This window comes from Rosa chinensis, chromosome 7 (genome assembly GCF_002994745.2).
Source record: "Rosa chinensis cultivar Old Blush chromosome 7, RchiOBHm-V2, whole genome shotgun sequence".
Classification (NCBI taxonomy): Eukaryota; Viridiplantae; Streptophyta; class Magnoliopsida; order Rosales; family Rosaceae; genus Rosa; species Rosa chinensis.
The window spans coordinates 247947-273351 of NC_037094.1; the positions used below are offsets into that span (position 1 = coordinate 247947).

Consider the following 25405-nt stretch of genomic DNA (forward strand, 5'->3'; position numbering starts at 1 on the left):
AGCCATCATAGTCACAAAGTAATATATATGCTCAGAATCAAAATGGAGTCATAATGAAAAAAACTCAAAATTTTATTCATAAGCCAATGGAGTACATCATTGTCTCTTAACCATTAGGAGAATCTAATCCAAATGCTAGCTAATGCAAAACAAAGGTAGTCGTTTGACTTCTTTTGGTAGCTCCAAAATAAATATGACCAGGTGAGCAGAGAGAGATGTTCGTGGAGCAAAGCTTGCTTAAGTACCACTTATCTCAAAACCTTCCTAGACATCATACTTATGCTGGATGAGCCTATGTGAAGAAAAACTAAACCAACGGCATTTACTACAAAGTATATGGCAATTGTCTATTACATCTCTTGGAAAAAATAGAGACTTAAACAAAATTGGCGATATGTTGATCCCTGCCAGATTTGCAGTCTTCAACCCTTCACTCTAGATCATCTTCTTGATCTTCTTGTTCCACATAGTGAGCATCTCTTTCTTCACAATATGCTTCGTAGGCGGTGACAATTTCTACAAGTGTTGGATCATAATTCACATATATATTTGTGCCCTAAAACATGAAAATTACTTGTTCTAAAGTCCAATTTAATGTTGACTAATCCAATTTCATTATTTTCCTAAATCTTATACTTTACTTAATCTTTGTGTTTACTTATATATATTTATTTTTCTTATCATGTTAGGAAATAATGGAGAAGAGAAAGTGAGCTAGACATTTTCCTACTCCGGCTAGGAGAAAGTGAGCTAGACAAGAAAGGAGAGGTAGCCGCCTGACCAAACGAACTCCGAATGAGTTAAAACTCTTCAGTTTCATCCTAGACATCCCAAGGATCATTTATTATGAAGAGTGCCAGAGCTAGTTTTGAGTGGAAAGCCTTCATAAAACCTCCATATCCACCTCCCAAAATCCAAACTCACAATACTCAATCTACTCCATCTCCTCCATCATCACCACCACAACTACCATCTTCCACCACCATAAACTCCATCACTATCACTCAAAGTTAGCCAAAGGAACATCATATCTTCATCACCATTCCATTCATCATCACCATCAAGAAGTTCATCATCCATCCATTCCACCATCAAGGAGGATTCAAGAAGCATTGAAGGAGAAAAATGAAGGAGAAGCTACCCTTTGATTTGTCAAGCTTCAACTAGTTCTTTCTTCCCCTAACTCTTTAATTTACCTTGATTTACTTTATATATTTGATGCCAATTTGTATGCTTATGAGTGAGTAGTTACTTTGTTGGGGCTAGGGTTGAATGCCCTAGCCAAACTTGTATGAATTGTTGTTTTAATTTACATTTGATATTATTTATGATTTTCATCTTCATATGCTAATTCAAGAAGTGAATGCATTCATTCAAACCTAACTAATTTGAATGTGTTGTGTTTGTCATCTCATGAAAAAATGTTTAGGGAGTAGTTAACCTTGAGCATTGATAGCATGATAGCATCCTCTATGTGCATGTGAAGGTTGTGAGTTAAAATCACCTAGATCTAGGATTGGTTTGCTTGCATGATTATCTAAACTCAAAGCTTTATGCATCTAGGAATAATGAATTGAGACTTAACCGATAATAGAAATTGTTCTTAGGTAGTTAATTCTAGACTTATCCGGTTGGAATTAATAACATTAAAGGAGTTTAAGTCTTTGTAGTCTTATCCGGATGCAAAGAAGGTATTTGGAAAATTAGAATAGCATCACTTGTATTTGAACTTTAATACTTACAAGGGAGGTTAGTGGTAGACAATCCAACCCCTAACTTCATCCATTATTTTACTAGTTTAGTTTATATTTGAGCATTTATTTTAATTTGGTTCACCACTCTATCCAACAAACAATTTCACTACCACCACAATCAGGGCCGGCCCTGTGAGTATAGAGGCTCAAGGCGGGAAAAAATTTGAGGCCCCAAAATAAATGCTCAAACATTACAAAAGAAAAAAATATCCCAATTTCAAAGTATCACTGAAATATGACTCGTCTTGCAATTTTAAATGCAAAGGTACTAATCAAATTTACATAATCAAGTTTTCCAACAATATCTTTTTCAATAGATATCATAGCCAAACCACTCAATCTCTCTTGTGACATAGTAGACCGAAGGTAAGATTTGATCAATTTCAACTTTGAAAAACTTCTTTCTACAGAGGCAACTATAACTGGTATAGTTAGCAAAATCCTATAAGCAATCCAAGCATTTGGATAACAGCCATCAACTTCTTTTATATAATTCAACACATCAATAGCTCTTTTTGTTTCATTGGGTAAATCTTCACTCAAGATTCGTAAGTCATGATATAGATCATCTTCATTAAGATCAGAAATCTCGCCATGCTTCAATAAATTTGTAAGGTTAGCACAAAAACTCTTCAAACTATCTCTATCTGCAGACCTTAACTTGTCCAAATCAAACAAAAGCCCAAAATTCTCTTCAAAAGTCTTAAATTGCTCAAACCTGGTTTAGAAAAAAAGAAGAAGATGAAGTTCAATAAACTATATAAACATGTCACACCTAAAACAACGGCTTCTCTGCTTGGATTCTCTTTGCTATAATCTGCTTAGATATCATTAAGTTGGATAAATCAAGTGGTAGGTACAGAGTTGTTCAATTTGAAGAAACTCACAGCTATGATCTTGTAATACAAGAGTGTGCTCACAGTTACTTGGTCAGTGACATGGTCAGTTACGTGACCAGTTACATGACCAGTTACAATGACATGGTCAGTTACATGGTCAGTTACGTGACCAGTTACTTGGTCAGTGACATGACCAGTTACTTGGTCAGTGACATGATCAGTTACATGGTCAGTTATGTGACCAGTTACAGTTACTTGGTCAGTTACATGGTCAGTTACGTGACCAGTTACATGATCATCAGCTTGCTCAAAACATCATGCTCATTAACTGATTTCATAATTACATGTTTCAAACCAAAATTGAAAAGGAATGGAATACAAGAGGCCAAGAGCATCAAAAACACAAATAGAGAACGAAAAACCAAAATTTCTTCAAAATCGAAAATAAAAACCTTCAAAGATCTTACCTTTTTGCGTTTTTGGAAGATAAAATCAACTCTTCAATCTCTTGAATTTACTTTTTCATCTGATCCTCTCAATCACAATTGGATTTTCGATAGCCACCGAGGAAACCTTCTGAGATGTTCAATCACAATTGGATTTTTGTCTTGGATTGAGAAAGAGCTTAAAAAACTTGAACTTAGAAAGAGGAAAATCATCTCCTTTCTGCTGCTTTGCGTCTCAATCTGATGGAACTATGGAAGTATTGAAAACAGAGGGCCATGTTGCGTGTACGAAGACACAAAGTGGTTTAGATTGATTCTTTTTTTTTTTTTATCTGCAGGCCTACATAATAAAATTTTTTGAGGCCCCTAAAATATGAGGCCCTAGGCTTGGGCTTGCTTCGCCTAGCCTTAGGGCCGGCACTGACCACAATGCACATACTCACCATGAGCCTAGATTTTCTTGTGAATTTAGGTTTATGATTGTACATTTGCATATTCTACCTCTCCTTAGGTTAACATCTTAGCTAGTGAAAGGAATCTAATCCGAGTGTTCGACAACCTTTCTTAAATCCCTATACTATTACTTTTACCCCTTATACTTGAGGGTAGCTATTTGGCTAACAACAAGCTCTACAAATGTGTGCCCAATGACCAGATACTCCACATCGAGAACATATATCTCTTTGCTCAGACTCCATTAATTGAGGTACTTTGAAAGCGTCATTTAGATGGCTCTTAGTGTTGGTGGCGCCACCAACATGGCAAGAGGCATTGGCTCCCTCTCTATTTCCACGTTGACCTCTTCGGTTCCGTGTTTGCCTATTTGGCGATTACCTTCCCAAGTAGAGCGATTATATGGACCAGAACGTCCAGAAGTATCCCTGAGATTAGGGTTTCGCTCTTGGCGCCCTCTTTTAGGGGCTCGACTATAATTGGATTCCGGGATATGCTCTGTTTCCACGGATCTCGAATTATAGTTCTTCACAAGGATGTTGTCATGCTTTTCAGCAACATTCATAGCTCTAATGAGCTCATGAAACCTTGTGATCTGTCCTGCAGTAACATCGATTCGATAGTTTTTAGCAACCATCAATGCAGAGACGGGGAAGGTAGAGAGAGTCTTCTCAATCAAAATCGCATCTGTGATCTCTTTACCACAGAATTCCGTTAAGGATTTAATGCGAAGTGCTTCCGAGTTGTAGTCAAGAACTGACTTGAAATCACAGAAGCGGAGGCTATGTCATCTCACTTCTAGGTCAGGAAGCAGGGATTCACGGACATTGCCAAATCTTTCTTCAAGTGATATCCACAGCCTTCTGGGGTCTTCTTCATTCATACTGGAGTGAATCATCCATATGACGAGTCATTAGGATGATGACTTTCGCCTTATTTGCCTCTAAGGCTACTCTATTTGCTTCCAAAGCTTGAGCTTGCTCAACAGTTAACACGTCCTGGCCATGCTCGAGAATCATGTCTTAGGATTCCATCGGCCCTGAGATTCTAGCAGACATCACGAACCCACTTGTGATATTCAGAGCCAGTTGTTCCCAATGGAGCAAAGTCCAATTTGTTCAGGTTACTCATCCTGAAAGAGAACAAGAAAAAGGATTAGTTTGGGAGCGGAAAAAGCTACCACGAAAACATATAAAATTTCTGAGCGTAATCGCTTCCAAGAAAATTCAATTCCAAGAGGGTATTGGATTAGATTGAAACAATGACGTAAGTGGTCGATCATAAATTCTCTACAAACTCTAAGTTTGGAGATCTCAACAAGCTCCAAGCTTGGAGTGAGCACGAACCCCCACAGTTCGGCTTAATTAGGTCTCCCCTATGATGAAGAAAGGGGGGTACAAGAAGGGAGGTTGCAAGTCCCCAAGAAAAAGAAGAGAAAAACACTAAAAACTTCAAAACAGAAACTAAAGGAATCTTTAAAACATACCTTGAAAAGTGTAGAAAATTGCCGGAATTTGGTCAGAAAAAGTTGCCGGAGCTGACGTGGCAGTGGGGTCCGCTGCTGACTTGATAGTGGGTCCCGGTTGCTAACGTGGCGGTGGGTCCTGTGCTGACGTGCGGTGATAAAGTGGCAGTGGGCCTGTGGGCTTCCAAGCTGCCTTCTTTTCCTTTTTTTTTTAATTTTTTTTCTTTCTTCTGTAGGTTTTTCTGCAGGCTGGTTCAGTAAGTTTTAGACCGGTTTTTAGAGATCTGTTTCCGGTTTCTGGATCCTAGGATCGAGACGCTGTTGGTGGCAAAATTTGGTAGTAATCGGAGGTCCGGAAGCTGGTGAACCGATGCAGGGATCCCTTTTTTTCTTCTTGGAGGGCTGATTCGATACTTCCAGTGGCCGGTTCGGTGGTTTTCCGGTCGGTTCTGGTGGTTTCTCCGCCGGTTCTAGAATCTTGGGATTGAGGGTTTTAATATATGCGGCGGTGGTGGCTAGGGTTTGAAGGCTACGAATTTAGGATTTCAAGGTTAGGGCTTCGTGTTGATAACATGTTTAAGGAAAACCAAAATTGGAAGAGAATTGAGTCGTGCTTTCATTGATAATAAAGGCCTCTTTATATAGAGGATTACAAGACATAGAATCAGAGTTGTATAAGGAAAGATAATCGTACAATTAATCGGATATCTATGAATATCTCTAAGAATATCTCTAATTCGTAACCCTATTACAACTAGGTCACGTAACCTAGAGTTTAGGCCAGACACATTTTGGATTTACTTGAACAGTGTTCTATTGAGAGAATTATTTTTCTAGATAATTCGTTGTCTATAAAAGTCATTTTATTGGTCATTTCAATTAAAATATGAGGAAGATCCGGTCAATAAATTAGGAGGTCTCAATAGAAACTTTAATATATAAAAAAATAAAGACCTGTAAATTTACAAGGTTGAGATGTGGATGCATTTTTGTTGAGTTCACAAGGACCTGTAAATTCTTTCCTTAATTTACATATTATACAATCCGAACAATTAGAATGGACCATACTTATATGATGTGTTCATCGATTGATTTCAAATTAACTCGATAAAAAAATCATTGATTTAACCAAGATATATGTGTTGTTGATGAGAGATCGAGTGAAAGGTAATTTTATTCATAACAAACAAAAATTACAAACGAAGACCAGAGATTGATCTACTCATTATAATAGTTGAGAAAACAAGTGATTAAGCACCAAGATGTGAATCCGACCTGAGGTCCAACTTCAGGTTGCAACCATTTCTCAAGCAATTGGTTTCTTCCCAAGGAAGAGGTCGGTAAGAACTGAGTTTGACTCCATTCATTAATGCCTTCAACCATTTCTCTACCTAAAAATTAAAACAATTATGAAGAATTAACATATGATTAGGCAAAAACGTGCACAAGTGAGGTAAAGAGATATAAGATTGAAGATTTACACCTGATCCATTTCAACATGAACCACCTTCTCTTCCAGGTTATTAAAACCTACTGCCATTGATGCACTTCTTAAGTAAATTCAAATTTGAAAAGACAGACAAAGGTTTGACTCTCAGATCGTCCATTATCATGTATGAAGCAACACCTCTCACATACTCGTCGTCCCTGGCCATCAAACTAGGTTCTCCCGGAGGAGCAACATAGCCGACACCGGTCGACATAGTTGTACTGCACATTGGACAAATGGCTTTAGATTCATCTCACCCATGAGCCGTGTTGCTTCAACTTGAAATTCTCACACATAAAACTTCTTCACATTCGACGGCATAAGTGGTTTAAGGTCCAGTTCGTTGCTCAACACAAGCTGAAGTTTGTTAAATACGGCAACATGTTCCTTGGATCTCAGCATAGTGTTCTTGTTGACATTGGGCAGCATGTACTTGTCACCGAGGGCATCAATGCTCCCATAGATATTGCTTAAACTTCCAACCTTACAAACTCTGGTCGCTTTGAAAAGAGGCAAAGACAGAAGACTGAAGAGGAAATCCACGAACTCTTTGCCAGCTTCAGCAAACACAACCTTATGATACTCTTTGTCGATTAGGATCGGAGCTTCAAACTAACCTTCGGGGGTGGAGTTTTTTGGGACATAGTAGGGGGATTTACGTACTAAGCCTTACGATCGAGGATCCATATCATCCTTCCTAGGATTTTGATCATATGTGAGATCGTTAGAAAAAACCCTAGGATCTTAGTCTCGAGTCATATGATTTTAAGCCGGGTCAGACGTGACACAACTGCTTGTCTAATGTATTTTGCTAGCTCTAGTTGATTCCTAATTCCACGTAGAATTGATGGTTCCCACCAAATTATGAGTGATATTACTTGGTTTTCAATTATGACGCGTGTTAGTATGATTTTCTTTTAATAACATAGTTTTATGCCAATGTGATGACGGTTTGAAGAGAGAGATCTCCTTGTTTTTGTCCTCATGACGGGATTATGTTTCCTCTACTAGGATTACTCTCCTATCCTCTCCCAGTCTCCACGGTCACGCCTTTTCCTCCCCCAAATGGTCCTGTTTGCAATTCACGCCTAGCCAAATCTGATTTCACAGCTTTTGCCTTTCCCTTTCTCAAACCGTTTTTTCATTTTCTAGCTTCTCACCCCAATAGTAGTGTTCACCTGGTCAGTTGGACAGTTGCTGACTAAAGAATTTATGCTCAATAACCCTTATATTTACATCCAAAGGTGAAAAACAAAACAACTCAACTTAATAATAATTCTCTCTGTCATTGGATTTACATTCAAGGGTGGTTGAGCATTATTTTCTTAGTCAATAACTGACCAGTTGAACATTTTCGCTCACTCCAAATTTATCATGGTGACTTCTTCTTCCAACCCTAAAACCTCGGCCCATGAAATTATCCAGTTCCGAGTCACTATCTAAGAGCGGTTGGAGGAACTGCTATCAACCTACCACTAAAGAGATCGCTATACTCGAACTATTAGCTACGATCCTATTTGGAACAGCGTGAGCAAATATCGGCAACGACGACTCCCGATACTCATTTTTGATACTGAGAACCACTAACACATATTACATTTTTTTTAAGGACTAAATACTTGTTACTCCTCAAACTTTGCCCTGAAAAACAGTTTAGTCCCTCTCCTTTTAAATTAAACTGGATAGTCCTTATTCTTTGCAAATCTCACACAACATGTCCAAAATGACATTTATACCCCTCACTTCCTTGATTTATATATATTTTTTGTTTTTCTCTCCCTCAACCTCAACATCTCCTCCGCCCACTTCGGTCGTCTGGTTGAGTTTCTCCACATCGGTGTCTTGAACGACGTCGTTTGCCCAGCGTAGGAGCGCGACAGCCATGTGAGCCTAACGTAGCAGCCAGGCAAGCATAGCAACCCCGCGCACAGCAGGCATGCGTGCACGCAGCACAGCCTCGTCACACCACTCTGCCCAACTCAACCAAACCTCAGAGACCAATTCCACCATCTCCACCCAGCTCCGATCCCATTTCACCAAAAAAGAAAAAAGAAGAAGAAAGAAAATAATTGCTTTGGGCACCCAGAGAAAAGCTCTGGGCACCCGGTTTATCATTCTCCTCTGCCACTAGCTTGAGTCGAGCTCCGGAGAGCTGGGTCGAGCGCCGGAGGTCCTGGGTCGAGCACCAGAGGGAATAGACCAACCGTCCCAAATCATCCGGTCACCAAAATCATCTTCCGGCGATGTGGATCCTCTTCCTCTGTTGCCGGTCACCAAAATCGTCTTCGGGTCCGGAATCGAGGCTGGGCCTTGTTGATCAGAATTGGAGGCGTCGGGTTGAGAAGGATTATAGAGAGAGAGAGAGAGAGAGAGAGAGAGAGAGAGAGGTGGCGTTTGGAGAGAGTCAGGTTGCAGAAGAACGTTGATGTCGCCGGCGCGGAGTCTCGATCTCGTTTTGGGTGGGGTGGGGTCCGATGCCGAGGTTGGAGAGGAGTGCGGCGTTGTTTTGGGTGGAGTGGCCCATCGGAGAATTTGGCGGGGCCGCCGCTGTGGAAGAGAAGAGGAAGAAGAGGCGGGTCACCATTGGTGAGAGAGAGAGAGAGAGAGAGAGAGAGAGAGAGAGAGAGAGAGAGAGAGAGAGAGAAATAATTAAGAAAAAAGAAGTGAGGGGTATAAATGTCATTTTAGACATGTTGTGTGAGATTTGCAAAGAATAAAGACTATCCGGTTTAATTTAAAAAGCGAGGGACTAAACTGTTTTTCAGGATAAAGTTTGAGTAACAAGTATTTAGTCTTTTTTTTAAATACATATTACATTTGAAAGCAAGGGGCAATACACAACTGGTTTGGACAAATGCATTCCATTTTGAGAAAATCAAAACACTTTGCTTAAAATGATTTGATATTAATTCTTAAATTACGAAAATATTAAAATTATTAACAAAAACATCCTACTTTTCCATTGTAACATATTTTGCATTTATGTTTCTAAAGGCAACTACTATCAGCAAATTTGTCAATTCAAATGACCAAAAAGCGGCTGTACATCATATATACACCTACTGAAATGAAAAATAAAGCACAGATTATGATCCTAGTCACCATCTCAAGAAGTTAGGCATGCTAGCAACTTTTTGCTGACTTGACGTAATTCAGGTGAAGGATCTGTCAAAGATATACTCAACAGTACAGATCTTGCTTCTACTAATCCCCCAGATATACTTTGTATGATTGCATCATCACTAGCCATAAGAGACCCCATTAGCTTTGCACCTGCAATCCTTTCCTACAGAACGAATATAGGCCATCAGTTCATGAAGCAGGGGGTCTCTCAAGATGAAATGAAAAGAAAAGAAACAGTTCGGTATAACAATGCTAAGACATAAAGAGAGTAACAGATATATTAAAAATTGTCTGGAATTGGATTCGAATACCTTCTCTGATCCCTTTTGAAGAGCTTTTAATGAGACTTTAAGAAGATCCATGGAGTAAGGAAGAATTGTAGATTTCAGATGGTACACAGCTGAAAAGAGAACTTGAGTACATGCAGCTCTGATCTCTGACTTTGTAATCACCTGCAGTATTTGACCCCATGCGAGAATAAAGTGACATGAAGCATGATCTAATGAGACACAACCTCACATATCGTGACGCAATGACAATCTACTACTACTGTGATAAATACCTCAATGGCGCGAATGAGACGTGGAAGAGATCTTCGAGCAAAAGGTTTCTTGCCAGAGTCTGATATCTTTTGGCAAGCACTGATGAGAACATTAGCCATGCACAGGTAAAATGAGAGTGGAACTGGCACCTCACTCATGCATTTGACATCATCCAAGTTGGACTCTGAAACAGGCAGGTCTTTATCTTGTGTAAGTTGGTTGATCACGTGCACGAGGACAGAGTTTCTCAATGCAGCATCACCTGAATTGTTTTATAATAAAGTAAGATATGTGCAACTCAGAAAAAAATTGCAGATCGAGGACAATACACTAACCAAGATTCTTTTTTGTCCCAACGATGTTAGATGATTCTGGATCTTGCAGCTCAGCACATACCATTAGTGCCATGCAATCGATGCATCCATGCTGTGCTCTGGAAACTGAAAGGAAAGAAACCTTACAGAGTTACAGCCATCAAACTTAAATGATACTAAAATTCTGCTTAGTATTTGAGAAACAGTATTTGTGCAGTTGTTTCATACCTTCATCCCCATCCAGAGAAGGCCATAATAGCATTGTCTCTAATGTTTTTCTAATTTTCAGCATACCAGGATGAGAAAGTGATTCCCGGCCTCTAACCTGTCCAACCATGAGAACCCTATCATTAGAAATGTGATGCCTAGAAACCATGGCAGAAAGATAAAGCCAAAGCAATGAAAGTGAAAGGCAAGAGATCATTTCAACGGAGATATTGACTATGAAGGATAATTACCACAAGGGACGTGCAAACTGAAAACAAACAAGCTTTAATCTTTATTATATCCTGAGAACCAGCAGCATATTCTAACTGGGAGCAGATGATTGGAATTAGCACCTACAAAATCAAAAGGCAGGTAGCTATAATCAGCCACCTAAAGTAGCATTTCTCAAGGTCTTTGTGTGTGAGAATCTATCAATTCTTCTATGAATAAAAGCATGCGTTTCATCACATAACCAAGTTGGAATCTTGATTGAAAAATAAAATGCCCTAAAGGCGAATCAGTGTTTTTGGAAGCTAAATGAAAAATATAGTGATGAAAAAGACTTTGGAAAGTAAGTGTTATATACTTGAGGATGAATACGCCCACAGAGCTCAGCAGCTAGTTTCCGAACATCGTTGAATTCAAACTCACAAAATGTCCTGGAAATAAATATTACCAAACTAAAAAAAAATCAGATTCCATTTGGTTTACTGAATCTTTCTTAAGACAAGGTTATGGATTAACCTTTTCAAAAGAAGAGCGGTAACTGTATGCTGATTGATGGCATTGATATCTTGACAGTCTGAAATCAAACAGAAACCAACATTATATTATAAACTTACAAAAAGAAGTGCCCCCAAAAGAACGAAGTAAAAGATGAAGAAGAAAAAACAACCCTGGAGATTAAACTCAAGAGAAAATCCTTCCACGGTTTAGACAAAGAATCCAAAGTAATATTATGCAAAGTTTATGAATTCAAATAGAGTATTGTTCAGTAATGTACAAAAGCAACCCAACTAAATACACAGAAGTGAAGAGTGGGAGCAAAACTACTTTTAGCTGAATCTACTGAAGGCCACACAAAAACATATGAAATTGATATTTAAAAAAATTTCCTCATTTCAGATCATGTAGGTCCTAACATGCGTTACAAGAGAAACACTCACAGAACATCTATGCAGGCAGATACAAGGTTAAAACTTCACAAAAGAAGCTAATAGAAACATTAGGAATTATAACAACTCCATCAGTGCTTTAATATCAACAGGCAGAAGAAGAGGAGAGAGGAATGTATACCATGAACAATGCCTTGATTGGAAAGTTGACCATACATGATAGTTGAATCGAGATTATTAAATACTCTCAGCGGAAGCATCTTAATTACAAGCAATGGGCAAAGGTGTTCAAAAAGGGTCTGTTGCATTTTTTCGGAGTCCTCACTTTTATCAGTCTGACACTCCAATCTAGAGAAGCTGCTGTCATCCATACTGCAAGAAGACAAGGAAAAAATACATTAAACAAGAAAAACATAAGAGAAGAAAGAAGATCAGAATTCTTAGAAAAGCTGCAAAACAAAAAGAAGGTACACAAGCAGATTATTCTATACTCTGTCAACCACATTACTTTAGGGTGAAAGCTCCTCCATGTGCAAAAGCTAAACAGAAAACACTGAACACCAAGAGTAATTTTATGTGGATAAGAATTGTATTGGGAAGCAAGACTACAGTAATTTTATAGGAATCGTAGCAATTTTCCAATCACCGCCATATTTAGAGAAAACCAACACATAAGGCGCATAGTTTTCACAAGCTCAAGTTTTTCATTTTGAATTTTTTTATTTTCCTATCTTTGCAGAACATCAGCACAACAAGTACATGGACCCAAAATGGCCATACAGGCATAGGATGTGCCAACTTCTAGACCTCTATTGACTCATTTAATTTCAGAAACTAGCACGTTATGTAGCATTATGTACTTACTCTTTACGTCGTTTAGCATGCATTAGAACACAAGAGAGCACCACATCAGCAGCTTCTGCCAAGTGCTCACTTATATGACTCAAAAACCTCACAATGTTTGCGTTGGATGGCTCTGCAAACATCTTGTCAATCAACGGTTCAATCAAGAAGTTCCAGCTTTGGACCTGTGATAAATCATTAGGAAACAAAGATCATCAAGCTGTAACATGTTCTTAAAAGTAAAAAGGAATTGCGCAAAATTTGAGTTTCCATCATCTTACACTTTTAGACCACTCTGGGATTAGCCTAAGCACTCGATCGCTCTCCAATTTTGATCCTGCAAGTTTCAAACAGGAGCCCATATTGGAATAGTACTTAACACTATAGAAGCAATAATCAGAGTATTGGAAGCGAAAAAAATAAAAAAAAGGGAACTAACATTTGCCTGGAGACTGATACCTACTATTATATTCTCCCAAACTTCCAATCCATTTAAAGACAAAATAATATAAAAAAGAAAAAAGGTAATCTGTTGATGGAAGAATATACAACACTAGAAACAGACAAAAGACTTTCCATATAAAAATATATATATATATATATAAAAATTAAAAAAAACACACACACGGACAGTGCTTGATGTAGAAACATAGCATATTCTAAAGCTGCAGAATTTAGACACCTCAAGTTACATACAAATTTCAGTACTTAAATGTTCAGTTTGGTTGTTTTCCAAAGAAATGGATAAGAATATTAAAAACAAGTTTAAATATTTCTCCCTTTAAAACACAATGGCAAGTGGTAACATTAAAACAGTTACATACCTGTGTCTCGATTTACATTTTGGCTGAGGTTGCTGCAAGGAAGAACAAATAAAAATGGGTAAGTTGATCACTGTCTAATACATCCTTTTTTATTTTTATATCCAGAAATCCCCCAAGCCCATTTTGCAAACTCATTCTTAAAACTATGGCCTCCCCCTGAAGTCCTGAACCCTACAATCTTTAGAAGACAAGAAACTCATACGGGGGTTTGACCCCAAACCTGAGACCATAGCGGGGCAAACCAAGATCCTCTAATATTAACTTTAGCAGCTATGACTCTACAGACATTTTTATAACATAAACCCAATATAGTCTCAAAAGATTTTCATAAACAAGACGGAGATATTAAGCTTTGAGAAATGCAGAAAACAACTATGAAATGAAATGGCAAAATACCTAAGACAGTCAAGCAGCATACATATAACTTCAGCATTCTTGCTATGATATTTGAGCACCACAACACAGGCATCACTGGCAGTTGATTGCAATCTTTCATCCCCGGAGTAAATCAGATTAACTAAAGCAGGTAAAACTAATGAAGGGTCTGCAAGAAAAGAGGTATGATTAATTATCCACTACAAGTTCTGAAACTAAATGTGTATCTTTACTGATAATGGTAGTGCTAAAAGAAGTTTCAAACAACATCACTTTTACCCCCAAAACAGTACATGGTTCAAGTATAAAAGATATTTATACTATTCTGGTCCTAAGAATTTTTAATTTTTATTTATTTTATTGTGAAACAACCAAATGTACACAGAAAGCAACTACATTTAAAATGTAAAATAACACAGTATGAATCATAGTTTAAATATTAAACTAACCAATTAATGGAAGCAAACTGGATGCTTGTTCCCGAATTGCAATTTCTCCATCTTCAAGTAGCACAAGCAAGTGCTTTGCTATATCGTGCCTGCAATTATCAGAGAGAGAGAAAAGTAAAGAAAGACACAGTGATGAAAAGCATCATGCTATTACAAAACAATAACAGAACATTCATTGTACCATGATAGCTGGGTATGTACGTTTTTTGAATCTGACGACATATGTATGACTTCTGATATAACATCAACTGCATTCCTCCTCTGTTGGACATTTTCAGAAGCAAGGCGCTCAATAACTTCTTTAAGGCACTGACTGTCTCCGCTCCTGGTGGACCATTTATGCCAAATTGCCAATCAATTACAAGGAAATGAAGGAGATATCACAACTTGATTTATAATTCCAAGTACAACAAGTATAGAAAGAATAGAATAAGAAAACTACATCAAGCAGTATTCTGCTATAAGCAGAACCACAGCTCTAGCTGTGCCATCCCGTTCATCTAGAAGGTGAATCAGCAATGGAAGCACAGCATCCACCTCTCCGGTGTCGGTGAGACTGCTTCCAGGTGATTTTTGCTTAAATATTAATGCTTTGAATATGCACACAACCCCGTCTATAACATCAGCAGCAGCAGAATGAAGCTTCAAGATGAAATTAAACGTCAGCAGGAAGACCAGAAAACAATAGCCTTTAAGAGGTAACTCTAATACTAAGTGCTAGAAATAGTTAATTTGAACAGTACGAAAAGATAACTGATCACGTAATGGTAAAGGATGCAAAGATTGGATTCATTCATAGAATCTATGTCAACTATCCATTAAACTATTACGGTACACTATTTTATCACAACAGGTGACCAACCCAATGTAATTAAACGTCCCAACCAGACCAAGGCAACCTCACAGGACCAATTACATAACCTAGATCTCAATTATAAGGCAGACGTTGTTAGTAAGAAAGTAGAATCATGATCAAACTCGGAAATACTAGCTTCATATATTTCCTTGCCCTAATACATCAGTCTTGGGAAACAGAGCTCAAATTACTGTCCACAATCCAATAACTTTTAAAAATTTGATGTGCACCGAGTGATCTATAGTTGACAAGCATACTAACAAGCTCACATGCAATCAAAGTTCCAGGTAAGTTGCTCCCAATCACAAAAATTTGATAAGACTCTGGGAATTCACGTCTAAAAGCATATCAAGGGAGCGTATATAACAACATGCAAACCACCTAGCAGAATGCAGCAAGGCAAAAGAACATGCAAACCAATTAGACTATAAACCATAGAAATTTTCTTCAAAACCTCGATTATTACCTGTGGTACAAGAACCTGAGATATCCTCATCCCGTATTCTGAGACTACACTCTCAAATTTCTTGCTATCAAATCGCCCCAGTAGAAGGCATAAACAATTCAGGAAAAACTTTATGGTCTCAGAACTCCCATCCTTATTCTCAGTGTGACCTGCATAAAACTGCATATATATATATATATATATATATATATATATATAATCAGAAAGCTGGTGATTCCATCAAGTGAAACTAAATCGAAGTCATGCAAATAAACTGTTGATAAACCCAGAAAGTGGAAGAAATCAAGACCAGATGAGAAACTTAGAGATACAACTTAAGAACAGGGAATTCTAAAGACCTTGCAATCTTAACTAACCAAAATACAATCATAAAATCCTAGATTACATAACATAATAAAACTTATAGTATATAGTATATCTAACCTGTATGCCTGCTAAGTATTGATCCAACAATTCTTTGTAATGCTGGGAAAATTTCTGATCTTCCAAATGCATTAGCATGCCATAATGCTTCCAACAAGAAGACAGTAGCAATATTCCAGTTTTGATAACCTTCGAGCCTGTCTTTCATGTTACAAACAAATCATCGTAACCCACACAAATTAGACACCATAAGATATGTAAAATATATAAAGCTGGGTAAAGGACCTGCCTCAGCTTTCACATTACGATAATGTCCTTTAATCTCGTGCAACCACTTAAGCACTTGCTCCAATCCTTTGGCATGTAAGGGTCGGCTTTTTCTGCTCCACTGCAGTGATTTAGAAACATTAACATGCTATAAATTTCAAGTAGGTCACACAAGAAGTACTAAGTTTCTGGTTTGAAGATCTTGCACCAAAGAATTAGTGAAAACAAGATGAACCGTTACTATAGAAGTATTCTTTCCAAAATTTAAAATTATATAGTTAAACATAATAGCATCATCATCAAATCGAAAATTTGAGAGCTGAGATATATGAATGTAACTAAACCAAAACGGCTACTAAACTCAAAATGCAGAAGATAGGTGAAAAAAAAAATGCAAAAGTATAAAACTTACAGCAAGGAGTTTCTGTACTAGACCAAGAACTTCCTCTAAATGATCCCAAAGTATATAGTCCAATTCCATGTTTGAGGCGTCTAAAGATTCAGGAGCTGGTTTTGCTTTTTTATCACCACCATCAAGGGCCACCAAAGTAACCGGCCGCTTTTGTGCCTTTGAATCTGATAACTTTGCCTTGTTACTTGGAACTTTAGCTTTTCTGATCAACGCTTCCGAGAGAGACAGAAAACAATCAGCAGCACACACGGCAAGGCGAGAGGGCAGTTCATATCCATCCTGCAAGGTGCTACAGAAACAAAAGGGCCGAATATAAGACCAACTAAAACCAACACATAAGCACTCAATGCATCAAGTATAGTAAAAAAATACTTGTGTGCCTCATTTTGTTTGCAGGACAATCAAATATCGCAACGAGTGAGAACAATTACCTTCCTTTGTGCAGAACAACTGAGAGATGCGGAATGCACGGAGCGAGTATCTTCAACAAATCAGGATACCTCTCCTTTATCCCTGTCATTTCAAGCAGCTAAAAATCAAACTCCATCACTAAAAACACACTAATATCAACTTGTTTTTGCTTCGAAAACTTAGGTTTCGTTACCGTTCATGGGAAATTGAGTAACAGAGCTCTCATACTCCAATACAGCACGTACAAAAGTACACCACCCAAGCACAACAAACCGATCATCTTTCATTGAAATCACTCTTACCAGAGCCATGGCAATCGCTTCGAAAACAAAACCGTCCTGAAATAGCCAGTTCAAAACCACCATAGCCTGGCCGCCGTGCTTCGAGTCCTTGTTCTTCAATGACTGAGCTTCGAAAACAATAACAACAATCTAAGAAAAACGAATTTATAGCAGTAATCTGGATTGTGAACAATGCGAAGGGAAATGGAATCGCTTACGTTATCGAGAATAGGGATGAGGATTTCATCGAGAGGCTCGTTTCGCCGAGCGGCGTCGTTTAGGTAGTGGAGGAGGAAGCGGAGGGAGTCGTCGAGGGAGCCTGAGACGGAGGCGTGGCCAGTGGAGGTGAGAGGGAGAGGAGAGAGCCGCGAAACGGCGTCGTGGAGCTTTTTGGGGCGGGCGGAGAGGAGAGAGGAGATTGCTCGGCCGAGAGTGACTGACGTCATGGACTCCGGTGATGAGTCTGATAACTCCGACGAGGCGGAGTGGGGGAGTAGGAAGTGGCTTTGTGGTTCCATTGGATTGAGAATTTGAGATTGCGGGAGGAATTGAAGAGTAGAATTTAAAAAAAGCAACTGAACTGAGAGCGGAGCGCAACCGCCTTCGGGAATTGTTAAAGCTTTGGCCTTTTGTTGGTACTGTTTGTTGGTAAAGCTTTTACACTGGAAACGGGTCGGATCGAGTCGGTTCGGTTTTGAAAATATAATCCGATCCATTGTCTTTGGATCTTAGAGAAAATGAGTAAATATTTAAATATTCAGTCTTAGGGTTTAGGGTTTAAGGTTTTGAGTATTTGCATGTGTGTGGGCTCTATGAGATTTGTGAGTCTTAGGCATGGTTCTACTTTAGTTTTCGGGGATCTCCTCCATCGGTAGCTACAAATGTGATTGTTGCTAGGCTTGTGAGTGCTACCCTGAAGAAGATTCTACTTGATAGACCGGATGAGGAAGTTCATTCAAAGGTTTTACTGTAGTAATCATACAGGTAAGTTTGAGCGAGTTTTAGGATTGATTTATTTTAAGGGTCCTTGACCCAACGCCCCAAAATGAGCAAAAATTATTCCACTTACCCCAGCAACAGATTTTTATTCCCACATACCCAATTTGACACCAAATGACCATTATACCCTCAACTCAATTAAAAAATTACAAACATGCCACTCAACATCAATCTCACATCCCGATCTCTCTCCCCCTCCGGCGCTGTTTCTCTCTCCTCCGCGCTTTCTCTCTAGCCTCCGGCGCCGTTTCTCTCTCTCCTCTGGCGCTGTCTCTCTCTCTCTCTCTCCTCCGCATAAAATCCTCCACTCGATCGAGTGCGAGCTGTGATGCAGATCTCAGTTCCGCGGTTCAAATCGCATTTCTAGGCGCATTGAATCTGGAGAAGGGAGAGAGAGAGAAGATGGGATCGAGCGGCAGTAAAGCCACGTCGTCGTCGTTTCCCGGCGATAGTGGTCGAAGGCGACGATCTCCTCGTATGTGGATGAGGAGGCGATTGATGATGGGGTTGAGGCTGGTGGAGCCGGTGGATCGGAGCTGGTCGGGGACGATGTGGGAGAGTCGGATGTGGATGAGGAGGGGGAGGAGGCCGAGGGTGTTGGGGCCGAGGAAGGAGTAGTCTTGGAGGAGGTTGGAGCCTGACCTTGGTTGGTCGGAGCCTGACCCTGAGTGGTCGGAGGCTGGGTCTGCTGGGTGGTCGGAGGCTGGTTCTTGAATATCAGGAGTACCACTCGATCTTTTTTTTTTTTCTCTTTTTTTTTTCAATTTTTTGCCCGGCCTATGTTCGAACCTTTCGTAGAGTGCTTTAGCTTCCTTCTCCCAGTTTGGAATGTATTTTTTGAGGTATTGGGGAGCATCTGTACAATGATTTTGTTTCTGATTGAGTCTTCTTGCAATATAGTCGAGAACCTAGTGGAGGTTTTACTGTTTCCAATATTGTTTTCACAGGTTATCTTCCGTGCTCTTAGGAGTGTGTTAAGGGTCTATTGGAGGGTAATAGACGTCTATTGGGGGCAATAGACGTCTATTGGGGGGCAATAGATGTTTTGAATTGATGTAATATTCTCATTTTTTTCTTTAATTAAAGTTTTATTTGTCAAAATCTAGGAAGATTAGTTCTTATTCTGGCGACTAAAAGTCCTATGGGGGCAATAGACTTCTATTGGGGGGCAATACATGGCTGATAGTCGTCTATTGGGGGGCAATAGACGGCTATTGGGGGGCAATAGACGTTTTGAATTGATGTAATCTCCTTGTTTTTTTTCTGTAATCAAAGTTTTATTTGTCTAAATTTAGGGAGATTAGTTCCCATTCTGGCAACTGAAAGTCCTATTGGGGGGCAATAGGCTTCTATTGGGGGGCAATACACGGTTGATAGTCGTCTATTGGGGGGCAATACATGGCTGATAGTCGTCTATTGGAGGGTAATAGACGTCTATTGGGGGGCAATAGAGGTTTATTGCCCATCTACTAGGGGGCAATAGATGTCTATTGGGGGCAAAAAAACTTTCCGGTGAGATTTTCAGCAAATTCCGGTGGGTGGGCAGTAGGAGACCAAAATCCGGCGACCGGATTCCGGCGAAAGTTGGCCGGAATCCGGCGAACGTTGGCCGGAATCCGGCGACCGGTGACCGGATTCCGACGGCCGGTGACGGGCTCCGGCGAAGTCTCCCATGGTTTCTCTCTCTTCTATTTTTTCTCTCTCTCTCTCTAAGTAACAAGGGGGTGAGGGTAAAATGGTATTAAAAAAAATTAAAAACAAAAAAAAGGGTATTAGGGAAGACTCCCTTAGAGTGTATTGGGTAAGAGAGAATTAAAAAAACTTAATGGGGTAAGTGGGAAAAAAATCCTTAGAAATGGGGTAAATGGACAAAATCCCTTATTTTAATTTGCTTCTGTGCTCAGTTAATTTTTCTTATGAGTGGCCAGACTTGTGTGTAAGCGTAGTGCTATATGTAGAAAACTTATTTTGATGAGTCAATACATAACAGGTTCTTTTGTAAGGTTGCCACATTATCAATTCTCTAGTTCATGTTAGACGATCTGCCAATCAGGTGGCTCATCTACTTGCACATTTAGCTAGAAATATAGATAGTCAGTCTTTATTTTTAGCAGAAGCTCCTCTAGGTGTGGTTGATGCTATTCAATTTGATTGTATTGATGGTTATGTGTCTATGAATTTCATTCATTTCTCTCAAAAAAATAAAAAAAAATAATGCTATTGTTTCTCTTCTCTACTAAAAAAATTGACAGTTAATCTAACTACAACAAGTGTGTAGTAGATACATGTTGCGGATCTACTTCTGACTTCTGAGCCATACGATACGAGGGGTGAACTCTCTCATTTCACTACCTAATTAACAGCTTGTGGAATGGAATGATTGCTCTTTTGTAAGAGGCATCCAACAGTTTTGGATGGAAAAACGTTGTGCCTCAATGCTCCAATCGTTGCAAATGAAGTATAACATTTGTGCAAGCCCTTTAATGTCACAATGTGAGTAATACATTCAATTTCATCTTTTTCAGTACAATGATTTTTTCATACTCTGGCATGGATTAAAACCAGAAATTGTTACATCGAAGAATCTGTATTCATACAAACTAGCTTATCTTAAAATGTTGAAAGCCGCTCCATGCCATAAATTGTTTTTCTTGTTTATCTTAGTACCTTGTTTTCAACGTCATGTAAATTAACAGGAGGAGCTCTGTGATAAGATGGAACCATTACAGGGAAGAACATTTGTCTTACTCCTTCAGCGCTGATTATCGGGAAAATGATCCCCGAAGCACCCTGCAAAATGAAGAAAAATCAAACATGTATAAGGTCTTGTTAATGGAATGTCTAAATACACCCCAAAAAGTCATAGAGAAGGGAGAGATGCACACCAAAATCAATCTAGCTCCAATCCACATGCGTTTGGGTGAAGGGAATGGAAGTAACAGCCGCCCAACAGCGTAGAGAGCCACAGCAAAGACGTGGAGAATCAAGCTCAATGGATGAGGGTTTAGACCAGAGAGAAGAGCCAGAGGTCCATTGGAAAACATGCCACCAAGACTCAAGTAGTCAAAGCATGCTTCCCTCATTTCTTTCCTTGCTGGATCAGGAGATGCACAGAACACCTTGTATAGAGCACCTGCCAATGTGTTTATGGTAGAAGGCACAGGCTGCAGAAAAACAAGCAGTCTCTTAATACTAAGTTTGAGCTGAAATCAATACCATTTGGCCTCATTAACAAGTTTTCAAAACGATATATCACTATAATGTGTGCTAAAATTATTAGATATTTAGGCTGCTTACCTTACGAAGAGTATAGAACGACTCGAGGTATTTGCAAAGAGCTGATGCATCATTGAGATTGTCCAGAGGTCTTAGAAGATCCCTAACAACCACAATGTCCGATAGAGCCACAGTCATGCCTCCTCCAGTTAAAGGATGGCGCATATTGACTGCATCCCCCATTAGAAATGCACCAGGGGTGGTATCCACTTGAGATCAACTTCTGACAACATCTCGGTTACTTGAGAACGTAGGTGTTCTATCAAGTAGATGATGTCTTCAAGATCGTCAAATGTGGCGACATTTTTTTGTTTGTTCTTATCTAGGCAAAATGATGTGATCAGGTCTAAAAACTCAACCGTCAACTGGTAAATCGTTAAAATGAGAAGGGCATGTGTTCGCCACAAATCCTGCGCCTCATCACCAAAAGCATTTGGTTGAAACAACAAACGTTTTTGAAATTGCGTATTGTAACGTGGATGAGGAGCAGCAGGCATGCTTCTGTTCGGCATTGATTTTATGTTTCCATTATCAATGGCAGCCAAGAAAGCGGCATGCAGCTCAAGTGGAACCTGCAATTGTACAACTTATTAGTCCAAAGAGTTAGATAACAGAAGTAGAAATCAAAACAAACCATGTGAAGCAAACTGCACGTACTTGGGGTGCCACTTTTGTTTTCAAGTAGTGAGCCATATCACCACTGGAAATTGAAGGCACTTTCTGGCCTGGTACATCAACCAGGCAGCGAATCTCGGTGCTGCTGATAGGATAAAACAATATCGGTGAAGGATCTGCTAATATCACATGCCCATGATTTGCGTATGGTAGCTGGCAATTCTCAAGAACTAAACCAACAAAACATGAAGGAATATCAACCTGCAGAAATAATTATAATGACCATGAAGATTTTCTATTCAAAACTTCCAAGTATCAAATCGATCAATCATATCTTCATGTTCTTGTTATTTCATTAACATGTTAGCTTCACCTTCGCATCACAGAGAGAGCGTCGCAAGTTTGAATAGCAACCATCACAGACTATTGTGAGGGGAGCGTGTGCGGTGAGCTCCTGATCACTGCCTTTGGATTTGTATTGGACCCCTTTGACAGTACCCTGTTCTTCAAGCAGAGATGTCACTGTGCCTTGTTCCAATCTTACACTGATATCAAACTTTTAGTTAGGCCAGTAATAAGTTTTTCAATAGAACGTGCAAATCCTCCATAATAGACATATTATGATGGAAATCAGTATCTCAAAAAAAAAACACAAAAAAAAAATTTAATAGTAGTTTGTCATATAACTCAAATTCCCTGAACCATTGTTAATACTTGAAAGAAAAGACTGAAGCAGATTTCTACAACTTTCGATTACAAAACAGAAGGCCATCCTAGTGAAAGCAGAATAGTTTGGAAACATTTAAAGCAAAGGAACATACCTGGGAAGAGATGCAGCTTTTTCACGCATCCTTTGAATGAAACGGCCATGGTGAAAGCTTCTGCCAGCCACATCTGGATGGAAGTTTTCCAAAGGATATGGCAGCTTGGAACTTTTCCCATCCTTGTAAAGCGCATAGCCAAAAACTGTCTGAGCATCAATCTCATTCACACAATCTAATTCAGCAAAACAATCATATCAGCAATTAACATATACGTACCCATGTCTAACTAAAAGAGGAAAAAGAGAAGAAAGCTCAACTATTTAAGACCTGCACAAAATTATACAGAATATATAGTGCAAATAATACAACTTGTAAGTACTCATGTTTATTAACTTCATATCAAGTTTAGTATCTTCATATCAACAAGTATCCTTGCTCACCTTCAAGGCCCAACTCAATCAATCTCAGATATCCCCCAGGCTGTAGCAGTTCACCAACAATTCTATCTGGTTCAGTCAAGTCTCTTTCAATCACATGCACTTGGCGGCCATCCTGCAAATGCACATATTGTAAGAACACTGGCAAACTCAAAGGAAATGAATTTAAGGAACCCGGACATTATATATAGATTTCAGAGATCGTAACACTATGATATAGTTGCTACTATGTATAAGCTAATAACCATTTATGCTAAACTGAGTGGCTAAAGAACTAGAAGGGTTTCCAAATTTACCACAATTCAGTAAATCTGGAAAACCCCAAACAGATTCAATACCCTTCAATATTCCTCAATGAAATGTCCATCTTAAACATTATAGAATGAAAGTTGTATATCAGATCAGCATAGAAAGAGGCATAGAATTAGAGCCCTAGCCTCTTAGAGATTGAATTAGAGAGTGTCACCTTCCCAAGAGTATAAGCAAGTGCCGAACCAACAACTCCAGCACCAACAATGACAATGTCAGGACTTGTACCAATCTTTGCCGGCAAACACATTCCATTTCCAGAGCTCTTCAAAAGTTTCCCATTTTGAGTCTTCATTGAAGCCTTGACATTCTTCCTCTTCCCTCTAAAAGTGTATAAGAAAACAACACTCAACAATGAGGCTATTACTGCTCCTGTTGTATACAGGTAATCCATTTTAGTTCTCTGAGGCACTACGGCAAGTGTTTGGGTTTGTGCTCCAACTAAACTTGGCGCCTTTATATAGACTCAGCCAACTTTCAAAAACTGCTTTTTGGGCAATTGGGGAGTTTATGTGATCAAAACACGGATAAGTCAAGCGCCCACCATTTGGAAAGGTTTGTATATACTCTAAGAGTGTGTTTGGATGAATCATTTTCAATGTTAACAGAAATTTATAAATGACATGAATTACAATTCTATTAATTTAAATTCCATTAATTAATAATTCTATCGTTTGGATGTCTATCATATAGAATTTAAGAAGTTACGTGAATTACAAATTCTTCAGTTTGGATTGGTTAGGGAAATGAAATCAAATTCAAACAAATCCAATACAGATCTGCTGCATAAACCTTTTCCAAAGTATAAATTATAAAGAAGTACAATAGGAAGCTAAACAAATGAGTTGCTCGATTAACATACATATGCCTTACATAATCAAATGCATAGCTTAGAAGTTGCTGGGATTTCATAAACAGCCATCCAAATCAACCTCAACTTGTGATCCATCAAGATATTAACAATATCACCTTCATACAGTAATATTTTAAAGGGTTATTATCACAAATGGTACATGAACTATACCTCAATCTTATCGATAGTACCTGAACTTCAATTTTGATCACAACCAGTACCTGAACTTTTCGATTTCATTTTAAATGGTACCTAAGGCCACATTTGATCACTATTCCGGCAAAAAAAAACCAAATCTAAAATAAATAAAATGTTCAAGGCAAGTCTATTACTAAAAAAATCATCACTATAAATGATCACAACCCTTGAAATCATCAAAGATCATCACTATGATTGCCTTACATGCCATTTTTAGACAGAATAGTGACTGGAGGTGGCTCTAGGTACCATTTAAAATGAAATCGAAAAGTTCGGGTACTGGTTGTGATCGAAATTAAAGTTCAGGTACCATCGATAAGATTGAGGTATAGTTCAGGTACCATTTGTGATAATAACCCTATTTTAAACTATATATATGTAGCCTCAGTACATTCATGACAAACTCAGAAACACAAAAAAGCATCAAACTTTAATCAATTTAGTAAAGCCAGCAAGCTATAGATTCAACTCAGCACACCAAATTTGGAGTGACAAGCTTCCCTATTCCCACAATAGACCCAACGATCACACAAACAAGGCCCATCAGTTCCATTACACATTGCTTTACAAGCTTCGGAACACTCCTCAGAAGATTTGAACTTAAAAACTCTGAACCCCACTTCACAATAGCACCCCATCGCTCCAAATTCCCAACCCCTC

General features: G+C 38.9%; 2 protein-coding genes across 6 annotated transcripts; both read right to left on the minus strand.

Moving 5' to 3' along the window:
• Positions 1 to 9362: 9362 nt before the first annotated feature.
• LOC112180062 lies at positions 9363 to 17931 on the minus strand. Of its 5 annotated transcripts, none has more exons than XM_040512014.1 (23): positions 17513 to 17930; positions 17207 to 17417; positions 17034 to 17115; positions 16603 to 16891; positions 16209 to 16311; positions 15984 to 16120; positions 15561 to 15719; positions 14681 to 14880; positions 14420 to 14563; positions 14239 to 14327; positions 13811 to 13958; positions 13415 to 13446; positions 12872 to 12927; positions 12612 to 12775; positions 11929 to 12104; positions 11377 to 11434; positions 11219 to 11312; positions 10884 to 10985; positions 10654 to 10750; positions 10447 to 10551; positions 10132 to 10373; positions 9881 to 10021; positions 9363 to 9732 (listed from the first exon to the last, which is right to left on the minus strand). In XM_040512014.1, the coding sequence occupies exons 1-23, from the start codon at positions 17810 to 17812 to the stop codon at positions 9553 to 9555; spliced, it is 3309 nt and encodes a 1102-aa protein (XP_040367948.1). In that variant the 5' UTR covers positions 17813 to 17930; the 3' UTR covers positions 9363 to 9552. The 5 variants fall into 5 exon arrangements, 4 of the variants coding, with proteins under 4 accessions (XP_040367948.1, XP_024174330.1, XP_024174331.1 ...); XM_024318562.2 differs by having other exon boundaries at positions 9364 to 9732; positions 11929 to 12119; positions 15984 to 16124; positions 16213 to 16311; positions 17513 to 17929; XM_024318563.2 differs by having other exon boundaries at positions 9364 to 9732; positions 11219 to 11291; positions 11929 to 12119; positions 17513 to 17929.
• A 2841-nt stretch (positions 17932 to 20772) lies between these two features.
• On the minus strand, positions 20773 to 24144 carry LOC112175399 (squalene monooxygenase SE2). The gene is made up of 9 exons (XM_024313074.2): positions 23852 to 24144; positions 23389 to 23500; positions 23006 to 23180; positions 22558 to 22729; positions 22227 to 22445; positions 22045 to 22141; positions 21591 to 21778; positions 21179 to 21457; positions 20773 to 21083 (listed from the first exon to the last, which is right to left on the minus strand). The coding sequence occupies exons 1-9, from the start codon at positions 24086 to 24088 to the stop codon at positions 20949 to 20951; spliced, it is 1614 nt and encodes a 537-aa protein (XP_024168842.1). The 5' UTR covers positions 24089 to 24144; the 3' UTR covers positions 20773 to 20948.
• Between the last annotated feature and the right edge of the window lie 1261 nt (positions 24145 to 25405).